At 58.6% G+C, this 10,330-nt stretch overlaps 1 protein-coding gene across 1 annotated transcript in view; it reads left to right on the top strand.

Annotated features, from left to right (window-relative positions):
* Positions 1-10,324, top strand: part of INPPL1 (inositol polyphosphate phosphatase like 1) — a 13,741-nt gene extending 3,417 nt beyond the window's left edge. The window contains 28 exon segments of the mRNA XM_024731827.1: positions 145-208; positions 297-447; positions 677-737; positions 740-797; positions 1,049-1,189; positions 1,433-1,526; positions 1,634-1,723; positions 1,904-2,002; positions 2,116-2,266; positions 2,356-2,462; positions 2,801-2,903; positions 2,987-3,183; positions 3,487-3,604; positions 4,213-4,309; positions 4,612-4,750; positions 4,868-4,967; positions 5,066-5,154; positions 5,391-5,472; positions 5,604-5,693; positions 6,262-6,375; positions 6,514-6,602; positions 7,045-7,132; positions 7,225-7,380; positions 7,626-7,704; positions 7,800-7,940; positions 9,286-9,866; positions 9,869-9,958; positions 10,211-10,324. Coding sequence (XP_024587595.1) covers positions 145-208; positions 297-447; positions 677-737; positions 740-797; positions 1,049-1,189; positions 1,433-1,526; positions 1,634-1,723; positions 1,904-2,002; positions 2,116-2,266; positions 2,356-2,462; positions 2,801-2,903; positions 2,987-3,183; positions 3,487-3,604; positions 4,213-4,309; positions 4,612-4,750; positions 4,868-4,967; positions 5,066-5,154; positions 5,391-5,472; positions 5,604-5,693; positions 6,262-6,375; positions 6,514-6,602; positions 7,045-7,132; positions 7,225-7,380; positions 7,626-7,704; positions 7,800-7,940; positions 9,286-9,866; positions 9,869-9,958; positions 10,211-10,299 — 3,458 coding nt within the window. The 3' untranslated portion in view covers positions 10,300-10,324.
* Positions 10,325-10,330: the final 6 nt, after the last annotated feature.

Here is a 10,330-nt window from a genome sequence, read left to right as displayed (position 1 = left end):
ACCCTGTTCTGCCTGGGCAAACAGCTTTAAGGAAACCTAGACGAGGGGCCTGGGGGCTGAGCCCGCTGGTAGGAGGAAACGGGGTCTTGGGATTTAGACCCCAGCCTGGGGGTGACAGATTCTGATCCCCTGCTCTGCTGTCAGGTATCAGAAGCATGTGCACACATACCGAATTCTCCCTGATGGAGAAGATTTCCTGGCCGTGCAGGTAGGAGCTTAGACCCTGACCCCTGACCTTGATTCCAGCCTAAGGTTTGGGACCAGCTGATTGACGCTTCTCCCACTCTTGCCTGCAGACCTCGCAGGGTGTGCCTGTGCGCCGCTTCCAGACCCTGGGGGAGCTCATCGGCCTGTACGCCCAGCCCAACCAGGGCCTGGTGTGTGCCCTGCTTCTGCCTGTGGAGCGGGAGCGAGAGCCAGACCTGCCGGATGACCGCGATGCCTCAGGTGCTGCCCGGGTGCGATGTACGAATGCCTTCCCTGCCCCCATCCCCGGCCATTACCTGCGACTTCCCAACCCATCTTCTCAGCCTGACTCCCCTGAAGCCCGCTGCCACTCTCCATGGTGCCTGGGCCCTTTACCCCTTTCCACGCAAGTCTCTGACAGCCATCGTGTCCCCCGTACTTCACTGAGGGCAGGGGGCTCACACCACTGCCCACTGGCCCCTGTCCACAGATGGGGAGGATGAGAAGCCCCCACTGCCCCCGCGCTCTGGCTCTACCAGCATTTCTGCCCCCCTCGGGCCCAGCAGCCTCTTGCCAGCCCCTGAGACCCCCACGACTCCGGCTGCTGAGAGGTGAGAGCCCAGCCCCCTCCTGAGCAGGAAGTCCCTTTCTTCTCTGTTGAGAACTGTGTCCTCACCGAAGGTGGGAAGACCTTTAAGCCCCCAGCCCGCCCCAGGGACCCCCACCCTGTCTCAGCCCCAGAGGCAGACACCCTGGCCTGTCGTACTATGACTGCCACCTGTACCGTCTCCTTTAGGAATGGGGTGGGGTTGCTGGGACAGGGTCAGCGGGGCCTCCACTGACTTCTTAACCCCTCCTGAAGTGCTCCCAATGGGCTGAGCACTGTCTCGCACGAGTACCTGAAGGGTAGCTACGGGCTGGATCTGGAGGCTGTGCGGGGTGGAGCCAGCAACCTGCCGCACCTCACCCGCACCCTTGCCACCTCATGCCGGAGGCTGCACAGGTACCTGGGACATCCAGCTCCACGCGCTGCACCCTTACCTCTCACCTGTCCTCTCCTGCTGCCTTGCTACACAACTGCCCTGACCTTTGACCTCTGGCCCTGAACCAGGAACCAGCTATTGCCTCCTGACTTTTCCTCGCCTGAACCCTTGTATCCTCTCGGTGGTGGCTGAAGCTACACACTCAGCCCCTCTTCCCTATACTTGGGTCGGGGTGGGGAGTTCTGACCTGATGTTTCCCATAGTGAGGTGGACAAGGTCCTGTCGGGCCTGGAGATCCTGTCCAAGGTGTTTGACCAGCAGAGCTCGCCCATGGTGACCCGCCTTTTGCAGCAGCAGGTGGGATTGTGGAGAGACCTCTGGGGAGTGGGTTCATGTTCTGGCGCTGAGTGGGGTGCCTCCTGCTTGGTGGCCTCACGGACGAGCCTCATTCTTTCTCCCTGCAGAACCCACCACAGACTGGGGAGCAGGAACTAGAGAGCCTGGTGCTAAAGCTGTCAGTGCTAAAGGACTTCCTGTCAGGCATCCAGAAGAAGGTACCCCGACCCCTGACCTCTGATCCCTGACCCACTCACCGGTCCCTGGCCACTTGCGTTGCTCTAACTGATCTGAACCCTGAATCTGTAGTTTAGCACTGAGCCCCACATCAGCCGTGTCCCTCCCCGCCCCAGCCCTCAGCAAGGCTCCTAACCTTGCCCTGTCCTTGCCCCCTCCAGGCCCTGAAGGCCCTACAGGACATGAGTTCCACAGCACCCCCGACCCCGCTGCAGCCATCCACACGTAAGACCAAGACCATCCCCGTGCAGGCCTTTGAGGTACATGGTGGGGGGCGGGGGGGAACCTCACAGGGCAAAGAGTGGGTGGAGGTGAAGGGGGTGCTGCCTGCCCCCAGGTCTTTTCAGCAGCCCCTCCACCTCCTGGCCTGTAGGTGAAGCTGGATGTGACCCTGGGTGACCTGACCAAGATTGGGAAGTCACAGAAGTTCACGCTGAGTGTGGACGTGGAGGGTGGGCGGCTGGTGCTACTGCGTAGACAGCGGGACTCACAGGAGGACTGGACGACCTTCACGCATGACCGCAGTGAGCCAGGGCCCACCCTGGGATGGGGGGTGGGGTGGGCCCCTGGGCCTCAGGGCACAGGCTGGTGTGACCCATCCTCCATCCCCTAGTCCGCCAGCTCATTAAGTCCCAGCGGGTCCAGAACAAGTTGGGCGTCGTGTTTGAGAAAGAGAAGGACCGGACACAGCGCAAGGACTTCATCTTTGTCAGCGCCCGGGTGAGCAGCGGGTGGGCCAGGCCACTGGGGGCTGCAGGAGTCCCTACTGGATGGGAAGAGAGGGAACACATGATGTAGGCATGCCATCCCTCGTGGTGGGGGCAGTTCTGACGGAGCAGAGAGTGTGTATACTGAGAGTGGGCAGCCTGAGGGTGGATTCAAATATTCATTCAGTGAACGTTTACTGAGTACCTGTTGTATGCTTGAGGAGTGGGTGTATGGTGGTGAGCCAGAGAGGTATGTCCGTCTCCTCCTGGACCTGCCACCTAGCAGGGTGTCCCCGTGGAAGGGGGTTTCCTGGCCACCCACCTGCCCCTGACTGGCTGCTGTCCCCCCAGAAGCGGGAGGCCTTCTGCCAGCTGCTGCAGCTCATGAAGAATAAGCACTCCAAGCAGGACGAGCCCGACATGATCTCCGTCTTCATAGGCACCTGGAACATGGGTCAGGCCCGTGCGGGGGCTGGGGTGGGAGAGAGGAAGGGCCCCATGCAGGGGCCTGACCACCTGCATCCACTCGCCCTCCAGGAAGTGTGCCACCTCCAAAAACTGTGACATCTTGGTTCACATCGAAGGGTCTGGGGAAGACCCTGGATGAGGTCACGGTGACCATACCCCATGACATCTATGTTTTTGGGACCCAGGAGAACTCGGTGGGCGACCGCGAGTGGCTGGACCTGCTCCGCGGGAGCCTCAAGGAGCTCACAGATCTGGATTACCGCCCGGTGAGGGTCATCCTCTTGTCCAGCCCGCCTCCTCACACACTGCCCCCAACTATCCTGCTTGACCTCACGCACGACCCTGGAGAGCTCTCCCTCTGGTCACTGGGCATATCCTTTAGGAAGTTTAACTGGAGTCCTTTATGCTATGGGAAGGGCTTTTTCTCTCTGGTCCCTCAGGAAAAAGGGGTGGCAGCCCTTCCTATTTTGTGACTTCCAGAACAGTCTGTAGTATGGGCTGGGCGGGGTGGGGGAGATGTGGACAGTGGCCCAGCTCGGGGCAGGGGTGACCCCGCACCCCTTCCCCAGATTGCCATGCAGTCACTGTGGAACATCAAGGTGGCTGTGCTGGTCAAGCCAGAGCATGAGAACCGCATCAGCCACGTCAGTACATCCAGTGTGAAGACTGGCATCGCCAATACCCTGGGTGAGTAGGGAGGGTGGGGTCCCTCTGTCCACGCTTCTTGCTTCCTCTCCAGCCCAGGGTCCAGGGTCTCCCCCTTTTGGGTAGTCTCAGCTTTCCCATCTATAGAACTCTTTGAACTTTGCAAAGCATGTTCGTATTCTAAATCTCTTCCAGCCCCACCAGGAAGGCAGGGCCAGGATAATTACCTCCATTTCTTAGATGATAAAACTCAGGCCCAGAGTGGTCAAGTGAGCTGTCCAAGGTCACACAGCTAGTACGTGGTAGAGCCCAGCATCTGGCATAGTGCCCAGGTCTCCCTGTTTGCAGTCCAGTGGTCCCTCAGGATAGATTCTGCTCAGAAGCTGCAGGTTCTTGCAGCTTCACCATTGGGGTCCCCTGTGATCTCCAGGGGCTCTCTGTTCACACATGCCGACAGACCCAGGCCATCCAGATGGGGCTGCATGTGCCCCGTGTGGACCCCCGGGAAGGCGTGGGTGTGTGTGCAGGGGCCTGCCTGCCTCATGGTATGTGGGGAAGTTGGGAGGATCTTCCCACTGCTACTTAGACAGGCAGAGGGGAGTCGAGAGCCCACTGGGGGTGACTCAGGCCTTCTTCTGTTGCCCTGACAGGAAACAAGGGGGCCGTGGGTGTCTCCTTCATGTTCAATGGCACCTCGTTTGGCTTTGTGAATTGCCACCTCACCTCGGGAAATGAGAAGACTGCCCGGTGAGGGGGCACTTTCTCAACTGTCTCTTTAGCCTCATCCTCTCTTTGCCAAAGACCTATTCCCTCTCCCATATCCTAGTCTACAGTACATCCTACATCCCTGTCCCCCAAGGCCCCCTTCTTCCTTACCTCAACTCAGGACCCCTCTGTCTCTCCCTGACTTTGACCTTGTCCCCAGTTCCTTCCTCTGTCCCCAGGGATCCTGATCCCTGGCCCATCCCTGACCCCAGCCAGAGATGTCTTACCTTCATGCCTGTCCCTGACACCTGACCCTGGAGGCCTCCCCCCACCCCCCACTGTAGACGGAACCAGAACTACCTGGACATCCTGCGGCTGCTCTCGCTGGGTGACCGGCAGCTCAGTGCCTTTGACATCTCTCTGCGTTTCACTCACCTCTTCTGGTTCGGGGACCTCAACTACCGCCTTGACATGGATATACAGGTGTGAGCAGGGCCCAGCAGGTGGCTGGTAGGGAGGCTGGGCTGGGGGCCAGGTGGGCTCTCACCTCTGGCTTTGGCTCAAGGGGGAAAGTCTCCAGCCTTTGTGTCCCCACCCCAGGAGATCCTGAACTACATCAGCAGGAAGGAGTTTGAGCCCCTGCTCAGGGTGGACCAGCTCAACCTGGAGCGGGAAAAGCACAAGGTTTTCCTTCGATTCAGTGAGTGGGCCCGGCAGGGGGTCCCTGAGGGCCAGGATCCTTGTGGTATCCCTGGGTCTTCCGGGCCCTGACTCCTCCATCCCCCCCGCCTTCCCTAGGTGAGGAGGAGATCTCCTTCCCACCCACCTACCGCTATGAGCGGGGTTCCCGTGACACATACGCCTGGCACAAGCAGAAGCCAACTGGGGTGAGTGAAGAGAAGGAGCTGGACCTGGGGAGACCCCCCAGGGCTGCAGTGAATCAAGAGTGTGTGTGGGGTCAAGGGTCCAGGCCTCTGCACTTACCGCTCCAGCTTCTGTGCCCCTTTTGGGGCCGCTGGGGTGCTCCTGCATGTTGTGAGGATCCAAGGAAGGAGGTGGGCGCTGGGGCCACTGTGGTGGGGCCCCAGCTGACCTCTGACCATGCTGCCATCCCCTGCCCCAGGTCCGGACCAACGTGCCTTCATGGTGTGACCGGATTCTCTGGAAGTCCTATCCCGAGACCCACATCATCTGCAATTCCTATGGTCAGAGCCTCCCAGACAGGGTGATGGGTGATCCTGGGTGGTCACTGACCCAACTCTGCCTCAGCTTTGGGAAGTGCCAGCAGAGAATAAGGAGATTTCCCCTGAGCCCTCATTCCTACTCCCCTCCTCAGGTTGCACAGATGACATCGTCACCAGCGACCACTCCCCCGTGTTTGGGACATTTGAGGTTGGAGTTACCTCTCAGTTCATCTCCAAGAAAGGTGGCTATTCTGGATGTGCTTGTGGGTGTGGCGTCCATCTGGGTGGCTGCAGGTGCTGGCCTGGGGATGTGCATAGGTTTGAATACATCTAAATGTGTGTGTGTGTGTGTGTGTGTGTGTATGTGTTTGGGTGTTTACATGTACGTGTAGGAATGTTTCTGAATATGTGATGTGTGAGGGTGTCTGTGTTGCCTGGGTCATCACAGGAGGTACATGCCCAAGAGCGTGTGAACGTAAACATGTACGTGTGTCTATCTGCCTGGGGCCACTTAAGTACCCGAGTGTGCCTGGTGGTGTGGTGGGTTGTCGGCGGGCATATCCTGCAGGCATTCTGGTCCCTGGTCCTCTCTCAGATAGTCTCTCATCTTGGGTTGTCTGTTTGTCCCAGTCCCAGGTCTGGGCTTTGGGGTCTCGCTACTGGTTGCTTGGGACGGAGGAGGCCCCTCCTGGCCTTCCCTCCTGCTCTGCCAGGGCTGCTGATTCCCTGTCCCAGCACTCAGTCTCTCTGTCCCATTCCTTCTGCCACCCTCTCAGCCCTCCTGTCTATATTCCTCCCTTTGCCCCTCAGGGCTCTCAAAGACCTCAGACCAGGCCTACATTGAGTTTGAGAGCATTGAGGCCATTGTGAAGACAGCCAGCCGCACCAAGTTCTTCATTGAGTTCTACTCCACCTGCCTGGAGGGTCAGAGGCGGGGCCCAGGGCTGGGTGTGGGCCACAGGGTATGGGAGGCCCGAGGTGCCCAGAGTGGTCAGCCCTCTAGTTAGAGAGAAGGGAAGCTGAGAGGTGGCGCTCAGTTGGGTGTCCCCCACCCCCACCCAGAGTACAAGAAGAGCTTCGAAAATGATGCCCAGAGCAGTGACAACATCAACTTCCTCAAGGTGCAGTGGTCCTCACGCCAGCTGCCCACGGTGAGGCTTGTGGGTGAGGACACAGAGAGGGAGGTGCAGCAGAGCGCCACCTGGAGCCTGCCTGGGAGGGCGGGCAGACCGGCAGCACAGGCTTGTTTGTGGGGTGGGCGTGAGTGAGGATGAGGGCACGTGCTCTGTTTAGGGGAGTGGGGGGAGCCAAGTTGCAGCTGGTTCATTCATTCATTCAATGAATAGCTCTTGAGCCTTTGCTAAACATCAGGTCCTGTGTTGGTCATTGCTGATGCAGAAAATTAATTAATTACAGGGCTGTTAAGTGCTCTGAGAGGCCCATGCAGGACTGTGTCTTCTACCTTATGGATTAGGATCTTTCCTAAGAGTGGACGGGAGTGAGCATGGACGAGCTTGAGGGTGGGGTGAGTGGCGGTGTGGCAGGAGGGGGTGGGTGGGCCTTTGTTCCTCACTGGGCCTCTCTGCACCCCAGCTCAAGCCCATTCTGGCTGACATCGAGTACCTGCAGGACCAGCACCTCCTGCTCACAGTCAAGTCCATGGACGGCTATGAATCCTATGGTGAGGGTCGAGGGGGGCCAAGGGGCACAGAAAGCCGGGCAGGGCCCTAGAAAGGCTTGGCAGTCTGCTGGTCTGCTCCATCTGCCCTTCAGGGGAGTGCGTGGTGGCGCTCAAGTCCATGATTGGCAGCACGGCCCAGCAGTTCCTGACCTTCCTGTCCCACCGCGGCGAGGAGACAGGCAACATCCGTGGCTCCATGAAGGTGCGGGTGCCCACAGAGCGCCTGGGCACCCGTGAGCGACTCTATGGTGGGGGCCCCATTGGGAGGGGTGTGGGGCATAAGACGGGGTGGTGTGGACGGGTCTAGGAGGGGAGGACCAGGGCTGCAGGGAGGGCATGTTGGAATCCCTGGAACATTTGTCAGTCCTGCAGCCACGTCTGGGGGTGGGCCTGCCCTAAGGAGTAGCTGGGAAGGGGCTAGCAGCCCACTGGGGTGTCTGTGGGATGCAGGACCCCAAGTCTCCTCTGAGTCTCCTTTCCCTTCCTCCCCCAGAGTGGATCAGCATTGATAAGGATGAGGCAGGAGCAAAGAGCAAAGCCCCCTCTGTGTCCCGAGGCAGCCAGGAGCCCAGGTGAGTTGAGGCTGTGTGGTGTGCTACGTGAGGGGTGCCCGGGGGCTCTTGGTCAGCCCCTACTTCACCTCTCCTCCCCTGTGCACCCCTGGCAGGTCAGGGAGCCGCAAGCCAGCCTCCGGAGAGGCCTCCTGTCCACTCTCCAAGTTATTTGAAGAACCAGAGAAACCACCACCAACTGGGAGGCCCCCAGCCCCACCTCGAGCTGCTCCCCGGGAGGAGCCCTTGACCCCCAGGTGAGAGAAGGAAACTGTCACCCCCTGACCTTATCCATCACTGTGCGTGGCTCTCAGGGCCAGCTTGGGGATCACCTGCTGCTTGGCTGCTCTGCTGCCGCATGGCCGGAGGTGCCAGGGCCCTACGCTCATGGCCACTGGCCAGCCAGGCCTCCTGAAGGTGTGGCTCTCTGGTCAAAGGGAGCACAGTCAGCCTTTCCTCTCAATCCTGCCTTAAAAAATAGAATTAGATATTGTTTCTGCAACAGCTCCCTCTGTGTAAACACTTAACCTGAGCCTTCTGTTTGGGGATAGGCCTTCGTCTCAGCACGGATTTCCCTAGGGGTGTTCTATGGACCACTGTCCTACAAGATGCCCCCGCTGGTAACTGGTTTGTTGTCAAATGAGTTTGGGAAATGGTTGTTGCTAGATTCTTTTCTTAGGTATTCCCAGTGCACAATAGTATCAGCAAAAGCTCTGAGCATGTGGACAGGAAGGAAATCCTTTTTCAACTCTGTTGAATATAGTTTCCCAAACTTAATGGGCCAGGAAACTTTTCCATGCAATAACTATTAATATCCTGGGGCACTACAGTTGACCCTTGAACATGGCAGGGGTTAGGGGTGTATAACTTAGAGTCATCCCTCTGTATCCCCAGTTCTTCCATATCTGCAGTTCCACACCCACGGGTTCAACCATTGTGGCTTGTAGATCATGTAGTGCTGCAGTACTGAAAAAAATCTGCATATGAGTGGACCTGTGCAGTTCAAGCCCGTGTTGTTCAATGGTCAACTGTAGTATTCTGTGGATCATACTGTGGGAAAGTGAGGCTTGCTTTTTAATTATATCCAATTGTTACTTGAACGTAAATAAAAACTGCTGGTGTGTTTTCAGTCATCTTCAGCTGTTATCAGTCACCTTGGTTTTATCTCTAGGCTTGAGTAAAACTAACCTGAATCCCTGAGTAAAATTCCCCAGTAGATCGGCCTCAGGTGCCTCCAGAGGCTTTCCGAATCTGGCTGGTCATTCTCATTAAAGGCTTTTATTGTCCTTCCTTCTGGCCTCTGTTTTCACCCATTTATGCTCAGCTTTCACCGTTACAAAATCAAAAAAGATTGCAGAATCTTAGCGAGTAAGGCAAGGAAGTTTAGGGGTTATCCATTCAACTCCCCTGTCTCCCCAGTTTTAGAGATGAGGACCCCAAGGGACAGAGAGGGAAAGTGATGTGCTCAAGGTCACGTGCAAGTCTAGGACCAGGGGCTTACGTCTCCTGACTCGCAGTCCAGTTCTCCTTCCGCTGCACCCACCCACCGCCTTCCCTTTGGGTTGCTGGGTCCTGATTTAGTTATTCTGCTCCCAAACCCAGGTTGAAGCCAGAGGGCGCTCCAGAGCTGGAAGGGGTGGTGGCGCCCTCACCTAAGAACAGCTTCAATAACCCTGCTTACTACGTCCTTGAAGGGGTCCCACACCAGCTGCTGCCCCCGGAGCCACCCTCGCCTGCCAGGGCCCCTGTCCCACCTGCCACCAAGAACAAAGTGGCCATCACAGTGCCTGCTCCGCAGCTTGGGCGCCACCGGCCTCCCCGTGTGGGAGAGGGAAGCTCATCAGATGAAGAGTCTGGGGGCACACTACCCCCTCCAGACTTTCCACCCCCACCTCTGCCGGATTCGGCCATCTTCCTGCCCCCCAGCCTGGATCCTTTGCCAGGGCCAGTGATCCGGGGCCGCAGTGCGGGTGAGGCCCGTGGCCCACCACCTCCCAAGGCCCATCCAAGACCCCCACTGCCCCCAGGCCCCTCACCCACCAGCACTTTCCTGGGGGAGGCAGCCAGTGGGGATGACCGCTCCTGCTCAGTGCTGCAGATGGCCAAGACACTGAGTGAGGTGGACTACGCTCCTGCTGGGCCTGGCCGCTCCGTGCTCCTGCCAGGACCCCTGGAGCTGCAGCCGCCCCGGGGACTGCCCTCGGACTATGGCCGGCCTCTCAGCTTCCCTCCACCTCGCATCCGAGAGAGCATTCAGGAGGACCTGGCAGAAGAGGTATGTGCACCAGGGGTGGCTGTCGGTGTGTGCTTGCCCATGGGTCGTGGTATACTTTTACTTCATTCAGCACTCAGTGGTGTTGCCTCTGCCCTGAGCTGGGCACTGGGGAGGAGTTGGAGGTCATATGAATCAGCCCCGCTCCTGGCCTCTCTCCCCACCCCAGAGCACGCGGTAGAATGTGGCTGTGTGCAGCTCCTTCAGTGTGTAAGGCACCCTCAGTGCTCTCTCTGACGTGCCCTATTCCCTCAGGCTCCGTGCCCGCAGGTCGGGCGGTCTGGTGGGCTGGGCGAGGCAGGCATGGGAGCCTGGCTGCGGGCCATCGGCTTGGAGCGCTATGAGGAGGGCCTGGTGCACAATGGCTGGGACGAC

The sequence above is a fragment of the Neophocaena asiaeorientalis genome, unplaced genomic scaffold (assembly GCF_003031525.2).
Source record: "Neophocaena asiaeorientalis asiaeorientalis breed wild unplaced genomic scaffold, Neophocaena_asiaeorientalis_V1.1 scaffold232, whole genome shotgun sequence".
Classification (NCBI taxonomy): Eukaryota; Metazoa; Chordata; class Mammalia; order Artiodactyla; family Phocoenidae; genus Neophocaena; species Neophocaena asiaeorientalis.
Note: the sequence above shows the minus strand (reverse complement) of the source record. Positions and strands in the feature narration are given on the sequence as shown.